General features: G+C 36.3%; 1 protein-coding gene across 5 annotated transcripts in view; it reads left to right on the plus strand.

Annotated features, from left to right (window-relative positions):
- Positions 1-19972, plus strand: part of AOPEP (aminopeptidase O (putative)) — a 296802-nt gene that overhangs the window by 43190 nt on the left and 233640 nt on the right. For all 5 annotated transcript variants that reach the window (XR_010622734.1, XM_065745670.1, XM_065745673.1 and 2 more), the window contains exons 5-6: positions 12771-12960; positions 14954-15060. Coding sequence is in view for 4 of the 5 variants with exons in the window: in XM_065745670.1 (XP_065601742.1) it covers positions 12771-12960; positions 14954-15060 (297 nt within the window). In the remaining variant the exon portion in view is untranslated. The remainder of the gene's footprint in view (positions 1-12770; positions 12961-14953; positions 15061-19972) is intronic.

Genomic DNA, 19972 nt, shown 5'->3' on the forward strand with positions numbered 1-19972 from the left:
CATTTCGTTACCCACCAAATAGTTCACTATTCAAACCTGCAACTCTACAATTTAGTGACAGTATTGTGGTGCAGAACAATGTCAAAGGTCTTGCAGAAATCAAGGTAGGTGGAGCTGTGGGCTGCTTTATTTGAGTGGTGCTATCATTCAGCTTTCTGCACCTAGCTACTTGATATTTACAAAGGAAGAAAAATACAAGCTTTGAACATTTTCAGCTTAAAAGTGATACAGTACAGAATCTCCTGTTAAAAAGTATATTTTCCGTATACTGAACAAATCAGCATTATAGATTGGAGATTTTCCTTTAGTGGGCTATTTTATGTCTAAATCCAGATTTCTGATGCATCTATGGCTCAGTGATGGGCATCATAAACAGAACACGTATTCACAGAAGCATTGGAGCTGGCCAGGACCATTATGTTGCTGGTTATTGAACCAACTTGGAGTCTGTTCCCATGTGTGCATGCTTAAATAACTTGTTCTGTTTTGGATTAGAATACCACCGGATCTTCCTGACAGTATTTTGAAGGGTGAATGTTCTAGTAAGCCACAGGAATTGGTTGGAGAGAAATATGGAAATATTTCTGAGATGTGGTTTAAGGCTCCAGAAGAAAGTAATTTAAATAAATAAATAAATAAATAAATAAATAAAAAAGCTCTAAACTCTGGTCAGTCACCTAAAAATCTTTGTGTTTGCAGTTGTTAGCAGGTACACAGAAGGATCCAGACCTGAACCAACACCAGAGTTCTGGATCAGTTTCTCCTTATTAATGTGGCAGAATGAAATTGCAATTACAAGGTTACTGACGTCTTAAAGGAAGCAGCTGAAAGTTAACAATCTTAGTGAGGGTAAAGAGCTTGTCTGTGGTTATTTCTTCTGGCTCCCAGCCAGTACTGATAACATACCTAAGGGAGGAGTTAGATGCTTCCAGATCTGGCATTTCTGGAGGGACTTGTAGTCTATTATTAACTTCAAACACTTTTAGTGCAGTTGTCATAGAAATGGGATTTAAAAATAAAAATATTTTAACCCTGCTTCCAGATGCTAAACTTACTGGCAGATTCAATTTGAAATTCCCGTGTCCCCTGCTGCAGTTGTTACACACTAACAACTTCTTTGGTTTGCTTTTATATACTAATTTTCCTGCTTGAAAAACAATGGCAGAAAGAAAATGTTAGTGACGCACCAAAATAACATGGTACAAAAGGACTCCCTTTCCCCTCTCTTTCTTGCTAGCAGAAGTACATAGATTTACTAAGGATTTAGTCACTAAGCTTGAAAGCATGATGAGAACATAAATACACATGCGGTGATACCATAATTCTCACAATGTGTCAGTTAGCTGCTGAATTTCTGTTACTGTGGTAGTTTCAAATGCTCTTGCTTCATCATGATATATATATTTTTAATCTTAAGCTAGATGAAAAGGTTTTTTTACTATTATCATGGCAACTTTTAACACGGTCCTATGCCTGATGAATGCAATGTGAACTTCTTTATGAGTAATTATTTGGTTATTTTTCACCTTTTCTGTTCCAAACTTGTATTTTATTTATTATGCTCAGAAATCAGTCTCTTGATCACATAATTTTTAGTCTTTTGACATCTGAATGTGATACATACATACAGTTCTTCATAATGGGTGGTTTTAGTCTTCACAGTAAGTCTGGCAAATCCCTTAGCAATGGAGTGTATTCATAATTTGGTCCCTTTCTGCTTATTGCTGAGAATGCTTGATGTCAAACTTTCAGCTCATTGTTATCTGCTTATTATTGTTTAAATCAATTGAGTTAGGTCTCTTTGGCAGTGGATTATTTCTCTTTCACAATATGTAGGAAACTTTAAACTTTCATTATTTTCTCTGTTACTATGTATGTACAGAAGAGAAGACTGTTTGGATAGAGCTGATTTCATACAATATTTTGTTACAGTGTCAGTGTCCTCTTACACATTTTGGAAATATATACCTAGGAACATTCAATAAACATCAATGAGAAAATTATTGAAAGGAGCTATTACAAGTCTTCTTGAGGATGATCTCAGCAGATTTTGTAGTAATGCTATGTTTTTTTCTGTTCTGAGCCTTTTACAGTGAATGTCCTGACAAATCAAATCAGTGAGGGATGGTTATTAGAATTATCATATACCAAACATTTGAAAAATTTATTTGCTAACTTTTGTACTTTTTCTACCATTGCCTGCTTTTTAAGGTTTTTTTTACAGAAAAGATTCCTATATGTTGCTCATCTCCATGAGAGCATGAATATAAATAGAATCCTATGTCCTGAGAACGATCATGTAACCCTTATGTCTGTTTCACTATGTTTAAAGTCAAAATAATAATATTTCCTTCAAAATTGGATTAACAAGCATAGTTTGATCTAAATATGTTTTCTGAAACATTCATCATAGAAAAAATATACTTTGAAAGCCTCAAGCAGATTCACTTACCTGTTTTTATGAGTGAAGTAACTCTTAAACAGTTAAACTATTACCCTTGTGAAACAATTAATCTGAGCTTTTGCTATATCCAAAGCACTGCAACATGGTTTAATTTTTAGAATAATAATATAAATTAAAAACCTTCACACTTTCAGAAGTGTTTGAAGGTTTAGGTTTTGATGGTGGTATTAACAATAAAGAGATTTTTTTGCCTTGTTTTACATCTTACTGATTGAATTTCTGACAGAGATTTTTTCTGATTGTGCTTACTTAGCAGAAGTGTGTTGAGGTTTTTTGACAAAAGCTAAACTGTCAAACGACAATATTCTTCAGAGTAATGTCAAAATATTATAGTTTATCCTATGAAAATTAGCATATATTGTGTTGTGAATCACTGAATTGCATATACTTTTTTCTCAGACTGATGTTTGATACATGGAATTCTGAGTATTCTTATATGAATTTTCTCCTTACAAACACATTCTTACTGGCAGTTTGTTGCTGGTGAGGGTTTGCTTTGGGAATAATAGAGATCTTCTGGTAAAGTTCAAAAGTTAGCTCATAAAAGTTGGTGGAGAAAAGTATGTAAGAACTTTCTGTCCTCTGGAAGATCAGATGGAGAAACAGACTGCTGAGAGTGCCTCCAAGAAGGAGAAAAGCATGCTACATATTTTTTTTTCTCTGTGGGATTTGGGAATGTGATAGTTTCAGGGAAAATGAATCTGTTTTTTGGATGGTTCTTGGATTTCCTTTATATGTAGTAACATAAAGGATGGTTTCATTCCTTTTTGTTTCAGAGGCAATCCTTTGTTCTGAGGTGACAGGCACCTAGTTTGTGCTTGTTATTTATACAATATTGCATAAATTATGTCTCTGCTTGACAAATGGGTTTTCTGTGTGCTGTGGTATTAGAAGTTAATAATTTTGGCTTCTAATTTTGGCTAGTTTTGAGTGCTGAAATTGAACAATCATACTCACTTCTTAATCTGGCTCATTTGAGGTATGATGCTGCACTGATATTTTTAAAATTTTGTTTCCCTGTAACATAATTTTAGAATTTCAAGCATCCTTAAGCTTACTTTCAAAACTGCTATCTTCTGATTAAATTGTGTGAAGCTGAAATTCAGTGTAGTGTTGTGAAGTGTAAAGACCCAGTACAGTGAATTTGTTTGCATATTCTTTGTTATTTCCGGGGTACAAAACTGTTTTGTCAAAGAAGATCAGTTTTCACTAACAGGATTATGTTTCTGGTATAATCACCAGCTTGTGCTAGCTGAAGGTCTATTATACATACATCACGTGCTCCAGACAAAAATAAATAAGTAAATAAATAAATAAATAAAAGCAGTCTATCAGAGATGAGCTTTTTAGTTTGGAGAGAAAACCAAGTTATCTCCAAATAACTCTAGAGAACATGATCACGAGCTGCTAAAACTTTTCCCCAGTGACTTCAGTAGCACAGTAATGCAGTGTTTCATAACAGTGCTGCTGTTTTTGATTTTGTGTGATGTATTTGTAATGTTAAACCTTACCTATTAATATATGTAGAAGCAGTACATGCAAGTTATGTCTTGGAACAAACAGCTTTAGAGATGAATTCCTCCTTCTGAGTCCCACAGTTTAAGTTTTGCTTATCACATCTCCCCTGCAACTGATCTGAGACACTAAGGCATTTTAAAATAGTACAGAGATAACTGTTTTCAATCCATTACCCTTGCAGAGCAATATTTGGCTAATATATCAGTTTACTGGCATGAAGATGCCTGATTTACAGCTATTAAGAAAACAATCTGCTTTTACTGGATGAAAGAGGTAAAGAATAAAATAAAAGCTGAACCATAGGACTACAGTCTATGTGAAGTCTTGATTTCACGTCATGTTCATGGTGAATGTGCAAAGCACAAATTACGTGGCCATATGCATAAGAGAGCTGCCCTGTAAGTACTTCCTCCTACGTAACTATGTTGGCCCATGACATCAAAGGTGGATGTTGGTTGTATGGAAGTGTAGGTTAAGCTTTCACAGCAGTGTTCTGTTACATGTTGCTGTGCAGTAGATGCTGCAGTCTGAGGGGGAGTGCGACAGAATGGTGTCTGACATGAAAGTACATATGAAGCAAAGATGTATCACTGAATTCCTTCATCTGGAAAAAGATGGCATCCACTGACACTCATCAAATCTTGCTGAATGTTTCTGGAGATCAAACGGTGGATGTGAGCACAGTGCGATGGTGGGAGCTTTGTTTCAGAAGTGGCTACAGTGATAGTGGTCACCTCCACTGGTGCAAACAATAACAAGCGTGACATGCAGGCTCTTCTTCATTGCTGGTGAAAATACACAGCTAATGGTGGTGACTATGTTGAAAATTAGTGTTTTGTAGCTGAAAATTTGCTCCATCAAGTTCTCTGACAAATTTATGTATGTTGTAGATTCCATGGAAATAAATATGAGGCATTACTTTCAAAATGACATACCAATGTTGGAAACCTCCAGAAGTGCTGAATGTAATGGATATTTGTAGAACACAATGCTGTTTGTTTCTTTTTGGCATCCTTATAAAGATTAATTAAATGTATTCTGTATTAGTGTCCTGAAGAACTGGGAAAATACTTAAATAAGTCCTTACGATGTACTAAAACTGATTTGGAGTTGTGAGAAGTGCTAAATGGTTAGAAGATGAAACAGTATTAAAGTTCATTGCTGTGAGACATTAGCACAGTTTTTAGGTATGATAGCTATTTCAGTCTAAACCAACTCTTGCTATGCAATTCAGTACTAATAGCAGGATGACTTACATGATGAATAAAATAATTCACATATACTTCCAGTTAAACTGTCCTTTTTCTATATGATTTAAAAATAATAGCTGCATGCTCTGTATGATAGATAAAATAATTTGTACACTTATTGTGCTTCTGTCACTGGATCTGATGTAGTCTAATTTTTCCACTAGCACATAAATGTGACTGTGCTTGAAAAACAATGTGTGCTTGGATGTAACATTTGATTTGGAAATTATTACCAAAAAGGAGGAAAATACTAAATTGCAAAGTGTTTGGTGTTCCCAAAAGACTTTGTTTACAGTTTTGTTTTTTCGAACTGTTAAGTACGTGTTGTAATGAGAGCAGATTGTTCTAGTTTTAGCCATTTACAGCTATATTTTAATATTACATGATCTGTGGGCTGCCATGAAGTCCTTACAAACTGAAGGGCTGGTATAACATGAAATGAGGCACCAAGTCTGAATGTTGCTTTTGTTCTGTATGTAACAAATTAGTATTTTGACATTTGTCAGTGCTGGATTTCATTATTTGCTGAAAGGTCTTTAGGAGGTTTGACAGCATGAATGGTTTGTCCCACAGACTTTTGAGAATTGATAAAGGCATCTTTGTTCGTTGTTCAGAAGCACAACAGATATCTTATTGACTTGACACATACAAAAAGAAAGGCTTGTATAGCGGCTGCACAAAATAAACTAAGAAAATAATTTTGAAGCCATTACTTATTCTTCTATTATTCTTTTTTTTTTTTTTTCTTTGCTAATAACATTAATCCAAGTACTGGATCTTCATTCAGTAAATGTAAAGGTTACATTTTGCATCAGGTAAGTATACAAGTGAGGAATATAATTAGGTAATGAAGGATAGTGAGACTTATTAGTTAGATTTCTATTGCCTAAACCATTTTTAAGACAGGGAAATGCAGATTGTTGTAGTTGTTGTAATGTTTCTTATATATACAGAGGATGAAGGAATGTTTTCAGCAGGAATGTTGGAGGTCAGAATACACATGACAGTCTTGGTTTTGCACTCACTTTTAAGTAGAATGAAAGACTTCAGCAAGTGGCTTTGTTGGTAAGAATTCTTAAAAGCAAGAACTGTGGGTGGTACTACATATTAGCAAAAAGCCCATCAAATGCAAACTGGGTAGCTGTCTTCGTCTCACTATTTTCTCCCATGTATAGTTGGCACAGATAGCAAGAGTGCAGTAGATGTAAACTTTCTGTGGAAGTGGAATTGTACCTCTTCTATGGTTTGAGAAATTTTTGTCACTTAAAAGAAAAGCAAAAAACAAAACAAAACAAAACAAAAAACCCAAAAACAACCGTAGGCTTTACCTTTTTATATATTTTCCTTTGAAATATCACAGAATTGTAGCTCTCTTTTCATCTCCAATGTTAGGGATTTTCTCAATGATTCAGAGATCTATTTGGAGTTTTTCTGGTCTACAGGTAAAATATTTGTGAGGGAAGACTGTAAAAATCAAGAGTGTTCCTTAGTTTTATTTTGTTTTGGGATACTAACTGTACTTTGTAGAGATGTAATAAGAACGACCTCTTTTGTTTTCTTTATGATTTACCTGTTTTGGCATGTTTGTTTGTTCTCGTGTATATGAATAAATTCTATCTTCTGTGTATTAAGTGAAGAAAAAAATGACACCATTATTTTATCTTGTCTTCAAATCCTCTGTTGAGATTTTATAATGTACTGGCCCTTAACTTGGAGGAGCAGATACATTTTGCTCCTGGCTGTTTATCTTAGTAGGTTATTTACACCTTGTCTCTCAGCTCTGAATTAATATCTACCAGAAACTTCATGATAGAAGTTTAGGTAGAAAAGGAAATCCAGACCTTCCAGTAATTGCAGTGATGGAAGACTACAAATAATGAAATCCATCCATGACTGAAACACAGTATCCATCAGTGACAAAAGTCATCATTTAAACTAGAACTGAGAAATGTTGTTTGAGACAGTTTATCGTATTTATCACTTCCGTGATAATATGAAGAACAGTTTGAAAAGACTCTGAAACAAGTTCTGTCTGTGCTGGTGATATGAAACAAGTGCTTCTCTTCAGTGTATGAGAAGGAAACAAAAAAAATCATATGAAATCATATTGCATTTCTAAGATGAGAAGTACAAGTGCCTACATCTATATCTGTCTCCTCTAGCCTCTGATTTAAATGAACAATCTTTTAATATAATCTTAGTGATCAATGTCCATTTTTTTTTCTGATCACTTTTTATTTTTTATTTTTGTTTAAGCAAATGTTTAAGGTTGATTTTGAGTTTGTAATTTTATAAATCATTTCTAACTGAGAGAGAACGAATACAAATTCTTGTGGAGTCTCCTTCTCTGGAGCTATTAAAAATCTACATGGATGCAATCCTATGGAACACGTTATAGGGAAATGGCTTTAGCAGAGTAGTCAGATACCAGAGGTCCCTTGCAACCTTAATTGTGTTTGAGATTCTGTGAGAAAATGTTGTAACAGACTTTCCAAGCTTCTATTCTTCTTAACTATTTTAGCATACAGAGAATAATATACCATTTTCATTTTTTTCCATTTTCCAAATGCTCAGAGAAATGAGGTGAAAGTTTCATATGAAATCTGGAGTTTAACAAATCCAGAATGTAAACCAAATATTGCATTTGCATGTTAATATAAATTTTTACTGAAATTAGTGGGATTGCTGTGCTTTATCTTCTCAGTCATGCACAGAATTTTCTTTTCAGCCTCTGAACCTCTTTTGTAATTATTTTCAACATTAACAATGTCAGTACATTTTGAGAAGTAATTGCATTTGAGATATGAGGGTTGGAAATGGAGCTTGTGCTTGTTTTTACCAGTGAATCAATTAAATATGAAAAAATTAATTCTACTATGTACAGTATTTAGTCCTCAAGATGTTGTAATATGCAAGATTTTTTTACAGTGTTGCAGCTGTTTGTTACGAGGAAGCATAGTGTAATTGATTTTTATAAGACATTTACATTACTTCATGTTTTTTTTGTTTCAGTAGGAGGTTTTATTAATTAAAAATCTTGATGGACACTGAGAAGGTTTTGAATCTATAATTCATTCTTCTTACCCTGTAATTTTCCATATTTCTTTTTTCTTTTGTACAACAGCAGGCTGTTTGCTGTGTGCCACAGATCTTGGGAGTTCATAAATTTATAGATGAATAGATACTATTGGGTTTATATAAGACATAAGGAAGTGAAATCCAAAGCGATTAATGCCCTGGAAGTGCTTCTTTGTGATACGGAATGTATAAGATGAAAAGAAGTGAGCTGAAGTTCACTTGCTGTTAGGCATCCTGGGAACATCAGAAATCAAATGGAGAGTTCAACTCCATGGTTTTAATGTGAGTGGACTGGTGGTTATCTTGTCTTCTCTATTTCCTGCTGAGCTTGTTACAAACTCAGGTTATTATACTGGTAATACTTGGTTCTCAGGCATAAAAGAAAAACCTGTGTGCAAAATCTTTCCCTCTTGGATTACTTCCCAACTTAAAACACTTGAAGCAGGTAGGATTTACTGTTATGATATGACTGCACATTATCAACCACAGACAAGATATTTTGTTTTGTGAATTTTGTAAAATCCCAGTTAAATTTTTTGCCACAGCAGTGTGTTCTGTGGGTGTTAGAGAGAGTATGAAAGTACTGTTTAAATAAATTAATTACATTATTATTGAACTATTTGTTTTGTTGTGTGTTCTGATCTCAAGAGTTATATCTAGGGAAATACTTGTAACCCTTTTCTGGGAAGTGGTGTTTTCTGTCCACTATTTTAAGATAGTATATTTTGGTAGGATTATAGAGAACAGTTCAGCTGAGCCACAGAAGAAAGCTGAAAAAAAATAGAAAAAGAATAAGGACCATTTTTTGCAAGACTGAGGCAAAAATAAAAACCTCCAGAAGTTGTCATGTCTGCTAGATATGTGCCCTTTTGGCCAGCTAAATAAATATCTTGGATTAGTAGGTACAGCTCTGCATTTTCTACTTGTAGTCCCTGAAAATAGAAGTATGAAATTTGAAACCTGCTTTTAAATTGACCATTGTATGTTGTTCAGGAAAGTTAATAGATGGTATCACTCTGTATGTGGTTAGTTCTCACTGATCTTGTTTTAAAAGAACTACAGTAGCTTGGTTTGCTTCTTGCTTCTGAATTGCAGTTAAGAGTCTTGCCTGAGTGGCACTTGTTATTTGTATTATGACTGATCTGATTGAGTACAACAAAACAAGCAAAATTGAAGTAATTGCCTGCTGGTCCATGGAGCAGCTCCTGCTCAGGTGTTCAGATCAGTGATTAAATGCTTTCTTCTCTGTAATTTGAAGTTTGGATGTTGAATTCCTGTGTTCTGAGATTGGCTAATGTGATCCTCCTTCCAACACACAAGGTTTGCTCTTCCCTGTTGCCTACTCAAATGCTATATTATTGCAGGATTTATAGAAGTCAGTCATTTGCTCTAAAAATTTCATTTGTAATATCCATTTACTTGATGATTTCTCAGTATGATTACAGAGAAGACATCTTTATGAAGTTTCCAGTAGGTCTGGCACAATGCTGAGGGTATTTTAAATATGAAATTTTTGTCTATACAACTGCATCTGTGTGTATCTTTGAGTTTCTGGCACACTATGAGCATGGAAGATCAGAAAGGGTTGTTCATCTCTGTAGTTTTCTTGGTACTAAATTGTAATATACCACAGAATTCTGGTGATTACAGATATAAGTAATTGGATATGGTGCGTTCTTGTGTCTGCATTCAAATGACACAAATTCTCAACTATAAAGTAAACTAACATTCAAAGTCTGATGTAGACACCACAGACAATATGCTACTACTGTTCTCTCTGTCACTGAAGTAATGGAGGTTGAAGGCAGCTTATAAGAGTTTGCATAAGGTGTTTGTAAAGAGATGTCATTTAATTGACTGACTCAAACTCCAGTAACCTTGAAATGGGTATCTTAGTTTTAATATGTTTCTGTGAAAATGTTTTTTCCTGCTCACATTTATATGTTTAATATGGAATTTTCTGGAACTACAATAACTCACTAACCTATTTACTATCGGAATCTTTTTTCTAAAAAGGAAAACAATGAGTGGAGTACTATCAAAACATGAAAAGAATTATTATCTTATGATTTCCATCTTCAGTAGTGATTTTAGGCACTATTTTTGACTCCAGAGGCATAATTTGCCATGCAGTAGAGACTCAGCTCTGTAACATCAAAAAGTACCTGGGAAACTGTATCTACAAATCTCTGTATGTTGAATATAAAGAGTTCTCCTTCAAAAGTAGTGCAACGAGCCTATTAGAAATGTGCTTGGTGTGCTTAGTTTACATGTATGCTTTAGTTCATGCACATACATTTGGCTAGCTTTTATGCTTAGTGTTTCTTGTTTATATGTGAACATACAAAAATAGCTTATGTGGCATCTAATCTTTTGCTTTAAAAGTGTAACCAAGTGCTTACTCATTGAAAACAAGTCATTAACTTCTATTTTTTTTCCATAAGAGCATATGGTAGATGTTGGAGGTGGAGGACTGGTGAGGTTTTTCTTTTTTTGTTAACTTGGAGAGGTTTCCCATCTGTTTTTACCACGTCCAGCTAACCTGTTCTGACCTGCTTTAGAAACTTGGGCCACTCTTGAAAAGACATCAGCTAGAGTAATTTAAAAAATGAGCATACCTTGTCAGGAGTTGTTGAAGTTGCATTCTTATTCCTTGCCCAAAATTCAACTCATTCATTTTTCTTGCTACAGTGCTTTTTGATCCTTTCATAAAGGAGTTTTTCTGATTGTGATGTTTCTATTATTTTTGTTGGAAAAAGAAAGAATCTATATTTATATATATATATCTACAATAGACTTAAAACACAAATCATTCTGTGAGTCTTCTTATAAGGCATGAAGTTACTTGTGTTTTGCTTAGCCAAAAGGCCAAATCACTGCCAGCAGTATGTCTGGAATGTTGTTTACTTGGTCCATTTCTCCATTTTTCCTTTGTAGCGCTATACACATGGCACAATCTGGGGTCATTTACTTAAAACTGGACAAAATAATACCACCAAAGCTGTAGTAATTCTTCTCAATAGTGCGTCTTTAGTAAAAGGCTTATCACATCCTACAGCTTCTGTGCTCATACTTTTTCCCCTCTCTTCCTCCTTCACTTCTCTTAATCAGAATTGCTTTTAGCAAAGATTTGTAGAGCTGCGGTGTGTTCTTTGTTCTCTGTGACTTGATTCCTCTGTTGGTGCTCTAATTTCTTACATTACTTTTTGCAATATCAAATGATTGAAATGTGCTGGATGAGGATGTTGTTGATGATGATGATGATTATTATTATCATCATCATTTTTATAAGAGGATTGTAATTGAGTATGAGCTTCCTTTTATGTGTGTATCGTGTTTTACATTCTCAGTTCCAGGCACTGTGAAATGGTTGTAAGAAAACTGGGGGTGTTTTAACATTTCCAGTGGAAGGGTAGGGTTGGTGAGGAAGTGCTATCGAGCGCTGACAAATAATATTTGACTCTTGGAAATGTCATAAGGCCACGTGCTGCCCTCCCACACTCAGAAAGCTAAATTTAGAGATCTGTAGTCTTGATGGTACTACCATTGTGCTTTATTTCTTTTCTAACAGAAAACAGTTTAAATGCAGATTATGGCTGCCTTGGGTTAGTGCAGGAATAGTCTGCAGACAGTAGTTCATAAGATCTGTAAGCGTAACAGAAATTGCCCTATGGCAGAACTTGAGCTGGGAACTGCAGAAACTTGTAGTTCAGTATAAGCATTTTCCATGGCAGAGTAAGTATGAATAGCAGGTATTTTTTCCCTCTTTTTTTTCTTTTAGTACTTGAGTACAAAGTAGAGTAGATACAGATTGTGTTATTTTCTCCTGTAGTGAAAAGAAGCTGTTTAGTGGGCACCTAAGCCTTCATTTTGCAATTGTTCTTGTAGCAAAGGGTGTTCTCCTTCCTTTGTGTTTGTATAAATCATCAACTCTTACTATCAGATGGTATCTTTTTATCTTGTTTTAGGTTCTAATAAGCACAGTGCTTTACTTTATGTGGCTCTTGTTTGTTTGGATAGTGATTTGTTTTCTTTATAAAATGTTTATTCTTTCTTTACTTCCAACTTTAATCATTTAACTCATAAATACTTGCCGCCTGTATTCACATCTGGTCATCTTTTATTGTCCTTGCTTACATATAAATGTTTCTGTTTACATAAATCAGCCTTGTAATTTGAAAAATATATAAGTTTGGTTTAAGTTACTTCTTACAGGTAATAACTCTTTGATGGTTGAATACAAAACAACTGCTTGGCAGAATTTTAGTTTAATTCTCTGCCAAGCAATGATAAAGTACAACCTAATTCCTAAAATAATTGGAGCTGTATTTTTCATGACCTAGCATGCATATTGTAATAACGAGCTGACAAGGCTAATAGAGCCTATGTATTATTATGGCCATGCAATGGATGTTACAACAGACCTATAATGTATTTTTTCCTTTGTTCCCCCTGTGCAGCCCACACATCATCTTCTTGTCACAGAGTGTATTGCCTGGAGGGAGCCATCTCTGTGGAACACGTTTGTGCCATGAAATTGCTCATTCTTGGTTTGGACTGGCCATTGGTGCTCGTGATTGGACTGAAGAGTGGTTAAGTGAAGGGTTTGCCACTTTTTTAGAAGATGTATTTTGGGTTAGGGCTCAACAGGTAAGCTGATGATGCACTAGTTCTCAATCATGCAGAAATCGAAGTTATATATGAGTGCTGCTCTAAAAGTAATGCCTCCTATTTTATTATGTTAGCCTGTGACATTAGAGTTGGATGTTGGTGGTATGGCAGTAGAGTTGAACTTTCCCAACAGTATTCTGTTACCTGTTGTTGCCATGTGACAGATGGCAGCAGAGAGGCTGTCTGACAAAACGGTATCTGAAATGGAAGTGCACGTGAAACTAAGGAAATAAATAGGAGGCATTACTTTTGGAGCAATTTTGTTGTGGATTAATTATAAATAAAACTTTCTATGTTATAAGGCTAAGTCTTTTAAAATAATACAGGAATTTGCAGGGTAACTTGATATAAAAAAGAAAAAAAAAAGAGGGAAAAAAAATCTTTCCTTACCTGTCCGTAATCAGCTCTAATGTTTATAAAGGCAAAGATCAGTGCAAATAAAAATAGAAACATCTATTAATCAATGTTTACCTTCCCACAAATGTACTATCTAAATATTACCATTCAGATATCAAACAGTTGCCGTGCATTCTCTCCATTTGTGCCATGCTCCTGAAAGTAGAATAATCACCAGTGTCTTACTGAATATTGCAGGTTCTTAACAAAAATGGTCTGTTTTTGACTGTGGATAGCCAAAAGTCAAGCTTCAGAGCAAAATGGAAGCTGATGACAGTGCACTAGCAGTTAATGCTTTTTTGCTCTTGCAATGCCTAGTTAAGAGTTAGCATCTTGTCAGTAGCTTAGAAATCATTGCCTGTCTTAAAGTGAAAAGCTCATATATTTCATGTCAGCTAGTAAAGTGGTTTTCTGATCCAGTTCTTATTTTTGTCCTACTTCATGCATTTCATGTGTTCACCATCTGTTCTTGTGCTTGTGTCAGTTGGGCTCTGATTCTCCCATTAAAATTCTCAGAGCTCTATCTGTGGGCGAGAAGGTGAGACTGAGATCTGATATCACAAACTCTTCTGAGCTTCCATGTAATAAAAGTATCAGGTGCATTTATAGTTCTAAACAAATTTGAGTTCCTTAATACTTAAAATGCTTCTGGAAAGAGAGAGATGGGAAGGCTATCCAAACACTTTGTTTTTCCCTTCTGATCTTAAAATTCATCTTTGCATTTGGGTATCACTCCCCTTTTGTGAGCTTCTCACATTAAGTCTGGGCTTTTCTTGGTCATTTGAAAGTAATTTCACTGCAGTAGGTACCCTTCCATGTAGCTGCATAGAAAGCAATGAGCAACAAAACAGGATGATTATTCCCTTGTTCATTTATAAGGTCAGAAAATCTGTTATTAGTTTTATTACTTATTTTTAGAATTTATGAGGAGCTTTGATTCTGTGTGATCCTACAATTGTAAGATTGTGCATGTATTCCATACTGCCTAGCAGTAATTTCAGTTGTGACTGAATTACTGATGTAATGCAGAAGAATATTAGCTCCTTTTACCTTCTCCTATCTCATCTTTTCTTATAACAAAAAAGTGTAAAGTAGTTATTGATCTGTATGATGACAATCTGGCATTTATTTCATAAGCATGTGTTAACATAACATAATGTTATGTTAATGTGGAAAATTACAATAGTAAACTTTCACCTAGGTGACAGACATAGTAGGAAAGAGAGATCAAGTGAGGACATGAAACAGCTCTTTGCTTTCAAGGCTGGGAAAAGTAAAGATGCAACTAGAACTGATATGAAAGGTATCTGAACTGTGTGTTCAGTTATCTTATATCCAGTCACTAAAGAGAAAACACCAAGTATTGATTTGATGCACCCAGTGAGGCTTCTGTTTTTCTTAGTTCTGCTATTAACTCTAAGAGAAGGGGGTGTAATTATTTTTTTTAACATGGGTGTTTGTACTCGATCTTTCATTGCTTACATGTTAAAGGAAAAGAAAATGAGTTATTCTCTGGAAAGTTTTGTTATCTGCTGGGAAACACCATTCAATAATTGGTATTTTTTTTACTAAGCAGCTGTCACAGGATGAAGGAAAAGAGCAGCAGGAATTGAAAGCTTTACTTCGCTGGCAGCGACTCAAAGATGAAGTACAGAACTCTGAAGAAGAGCTGCAAGTTTTAAGGTAAAACTATGACAGTGTAATCCTCACTTTCTCTTATTCTCTTCTCTCTCTCTTTCTCCCTCCCTCCGTGCTATTTTCCATTATTTTCTCCTTTCTGTTCATCCGATTAAATCCACTATATTTCCTTATTTCCTTCTAAAGAAAAAAAGTCAACTTAAATTGACAAGGCATCATCTCTATAATGCAATTACTTTTCTGTTTATTACAGAAAGCTTTTCAAAAACATGGGATTTAGTTTGTTATAAAATGTCTCTAAGCAGTTTACAAGAGTTTCCCTCCATTTGAAGGGGGAAAAAAAAGCCATTTCCTGAGGAACGTTCTTGTTTGAAACTGTAAGAGATTTATTTTCTGTGGCTGAAGATAAGCACATACAGAAGCATGGCACCTAACTGCCAAATTTGAATAAAATGATATGACTGAGATGTGTAGGTGTTGTAAATTAATTTATTTGTTTTTTCTAAGGTCCAAGATATCTGTTAGAGTTTGGAACTCAGGAGAGATCTATTTATCTTGTAGCTAGCAGGATGACAGAATTGATTGTCCCCAGAGCTCTGCATGGAAGTACTGTTTCCAGGTCAGGGGTCTCCAGCACAGGAAAGTCGTGGAGCTTTTGGAAGGGTTCTGGAGGAGGCCTCAAAGGTGATCAAAGGACTGGAGCACCTCCCCTATGAAAAAGGCTGAGGGAGCTGGTCTTGTTCAGCCTGAAGAAGAGAAGTCTCCAGGAGACCTCATTGCAGCCTTCCAGTATTTAAAAGGGAATTCTTTATTAGAGAGAGACTCATGTCAGAAAGTATGGTGATTGGACAAGAGGTAATGTCTTTAGCTTAGATTTGGTGTGAGGAAGAAATTCTTTATGACAGGGATGATGAGGCCCTGGAGTGATGCCCAGAGAAGCTGTGGCTGCCCCATCACTGGCAGCATTCAAAGTCTGGTTGGATGGAGCCCTGGGCAACCAGATCTGGTGAGCTTTCTCATGCTAAGTGGGCTCAATTGCATGAACCTTTAGTATTCCTTCCAACCAAGACCATCCTATGAGCCTATGATCTTGAAACTGAAACTGTTTTCTGCTGACTTACGTAGTAACATGAGTCTCTGTAATAACCAAGCTGCTTGCATTTTGTGTAGTGATATTCTCAGTGCTAATACATAGAGTGACAAATCATTTCTTGCTTGAAAAATATGCCTCTACTATGTACTTCTGGAGACAATTATGATAACAGTTTGGATTCTGTCAGTCTCTGTCTCTCTGATTACACTCCAGTTTCCTATGGTTGCATTTAAGGACTTTCTACAGCTCTCAGACAGATATAAATATTTGTTACAATTTTTTATTTTTATAACTATCGTTGTTTTTCTGTTATGGACTTGAAAATGTTCTTTCTTTACAAATGTACTGGGTTTTTTGTTTGTTTGTTTGTTTTTTCCCACCTGAAAGTATGTCAGTACATATTCTAGTGTTGATATGAAAGAGAAAATTTCATATATTTGAATTGCACCTCTCTATTGAGGTGTGCTGGCTCAGTCTCATGTTTTTATGCAAGGATATTAAAAATAAATGATAACTGTCCCTTCTCGCTAATTACATCAGGAAGACAAAAATCAGCCAGCCCACTTTAGCATAACCTTATTTTTCACCCGTGATTGTCTTCTCTCCTGGATGATTGTATGATTTTCTATTGTTTTCATCAGACATCAGGAAAAACCTTTGCAAAGTTTGACAGTTGATCCTATTCACTTTTGATCCAGTAAATGAATTCCTGTTCAGATACAATCATCAGTATTATATCTTTCTAATTTTATGTTTCTTCTTATTATGCATATTTTTATTATGTTATAGCAGCATCTTGGATACTGCCTGCAAAATAGGAAGCCAGGTGTGAAAGAATTAGTTAAATCTTTTCAGCAGTCAGCAACTCTGAAAGGAAGCACCAGCAAATCTCAATATTAAAGAAGGGATTTATGGCAGTAAAATGTACTACGCATACATGATATGATATCAGACAAGACTGTATTTTCCCACAGTTTGAAGCAACCCTGAAGGGACAACAGTAGAATATGTCCTGGCACTCATTCTGCTGGCCATCACCAATGCCTGCTCTGTTTTCCTCTTCCTCAGGGTATGAAAACAAAGACTAGAGATGTCTTCTTTATCTAGTGGCAACAAAAAACGGCGCTGAGTTCGTTTCTTGTCCTGTTCCTTGTGGCTGAGCTTCATCTTCGGTTGTTTCACGAAGACAAACCAGTTTTGATATCTATTATATCTATGAGTTTTTCTTGAGAGTTTTACTTGAGTCAAATCAGTGACCTTACCTGTTTCATTCCTGAAACATCGATCTGTGCCTGCTCTATAGGTATTTATTCTATCACTCTGGGAGGAGTCTCTCCTCAGATTTTCATTACCACCTCAGGCCATTTAATTACCAGAGATTTCCTAGCGATTGGTATTTTGTCCTCGCAAACAAAAGCAGTGTATTTTGCTTCCTGCAGAAGTGTGGCAGTATCAAAAATCTACCAGGTAGTATCTTAAATACCTTCATTCATCTTGCTTTCATTGTTATGCCTAGCTTAATCTGCTAGATTAGATGACAGGTTTTATAGGTCAGTATAATGAACTTTCAGTCTCTCTACCTTCAGTGTGCTGTAAATACATTAGCCACTGCTTTACATAAGTGTTCTGAAGTACTGACAGCAGAAAACAGCAACTTTCTGAATATTTATGCACTGTTACAGACATTGCCTATATATTGTCAATAGTAACACTGTCTTTAAAAATGGAAGTTATCATAAAAGGTGTCCTTAATTCATCTCTGTCCTTCAACACTGAAGGAAGATCTCCTTTGAGAGAAAATAAATATCACAGAATCACAGAATTGTAGGGGCTTGAGTGGACCCCAAGAGATCATATAGCCCAACCCCCCTGCCAAAGCAGGTTCCTTAGACCAGGTTGCACAGGTAGGCGTTCAGGTGGATCTTGAATGTCTCCAGAGAAGGAGACTCCACAACTTTTCTGTGCAGCTGTGCCAGTGCTCCGTCACTGCACTGTGAAGAAGTTCCCACACACATCTGTGCAAAACTTCCTATGCTTCAGTTTGTGACCATTTCCCCTTGTCCTATTGCCATGTGCTGATAAAAAGAGTTTGACTTCATCCCTTTGCCTCTTGCTCCTATGATATTTGTAGATGCTGATCAGATCCCCTCTGAGTCTTCTTTTCCCAGGGCTGAACAGATCCATGTCTCCAAGCCTTTCCTCATAAAAGAGTTGTACCATGCCCTTTATTATCTTTGTGGTCCTCCACTGGACTCTTTCCAGGAGATCCCTGTCTTTTTTGTACTGGGGAACCCAGAACTGGACACAGTACTCCAGGTGAGGCCTCACCAGGGCAGAGTCTAGGGGGAGGATCACCTGGCTTGACCTGCTGGCTGCACTGTTTTTAATGCCCTCCCAGATGTTATTGGCTTTCTGGCCACCATGGCACATTGCTGGCTTATGACCAACCTCTCATTCTCCAGGACCTCCAAGTCCTTCTTAGAGCTCCTCTCCAGCAGGTCATCCCCCAACCTATACTGGTGCATGCTGTTATTCCTCCCTAGCTGCAAGACTCTAAACCTTGTTAAACCTCATCTGATCTATTACTGACCAACTCTCCAGCCTGTCCAGGTCTCACTGAATAGCAGCAAAGTTTTCAGTGTGTCAGCCATTCCTCTCAGCTTCGTATTGTCAGCAAACTTGCTGTGGGTGGACACTTCATCAAGGTTGCCAAAGAACATGTTGAATGAGACCAAACCCAGCACCGACTCCTGAGTACAGGCCTCCAGCTGGACTACATGCCACTGATCACAACCCTCTGAGCTCTGCCAGTCAGCCAGTTCTAAACCCACCTCACTGTCCACTCAACTATCCCACACTTCCTCATCTTCATTTTAGGAGACAGTATCAAATGCCTTTCTGAAATCACGGTAGATGACATCCACTGTTCTCCCCCCATCCACTCAGCCAGTGATGACATCACAGGAGGCCACCAAGTTGATCAAGCATGACCTCCCCCTTGTGAACTCATTTTGACTACTACGGATAACCTTCTTCACTTCCAATTGCCTGGAAATGGCATCCAGAACAAACTGTTCCATCACCTTTCTAGGGACAGAGGTGAGACTGCATGGCCTGTATTTCCTATATTTATCACTCACCAAAGGGAAACCTTTAATTCTCCAGACCGTTCCACTTACTTCAAGGGTCCAGTATTCCCATGGGGGAGTCTTAGCAGTGAAGACAGATCCAAAGAAGGCATTCAGTATCTCTGTTTTCTCAGCATCTCCCGTTACCAGAACATGCCCCTCATTTAGTAGGGGACCCACATTTTCCCTAGTCTTTTTTTTTCTGTTGACATACTTAAAAAAGCCTTTCTTATTATCCTTTATCTCCTTTGCTGTATACAAATACTGTGTGATAAAGGGCTGTGTATGTTAGAAACAATGTAAAATTTAAACTTTATCTTCTTTTTTATTTTAAACAGTTACCTTTTGTCTGAGACTTTAATTTGTATAATGAATTTGATGTGCTCGGGTTGTAAACATAGCAATTAACAGTTAAAAATAGACTAACTCTTGGCAAAACTGTACTAAGAAACCACTACACAGACACCAAAAAAAAAGAAAGAATATTATTCTCAAAGCAGATCTGGATCTGAAAGAAATTTGACTATTGAGACTAACTTTTGAGAAGTGTGTAGGGGATGTGGTTTGAAGAAGCCTTCACTCTGTGGCCTGTGTTGCTCCTATTCTGTTGAATGAGGGGAAGTATGTTTGGTTTCTGATGCTAGCCATTCCGAATCTGCCAGGAGACTTAAACAGGTTGTTTCAGTCACAGGGGTAGGCTGTTAAGACAAACATCTCTTCTCAGACCACTGCTAGC

The sequence above is a fragment of the Cyrtonyx montezumae genome, unplaced genomic scaffold, assembly GCF_038088225.1.
Source record: "Cyrtonyx montezumae isolate F1298 unplaced genomic scaffold, pur_monq_1.0 scaffold_36, whole genome shotgun sequence".
Classification (NCBI taxonomy): Eukaryota; Metazoa; Chordata; class Aves; order Galliformes; family Odontophoridae; genus Cyrtonyx; species Cyrtonyx montezumae.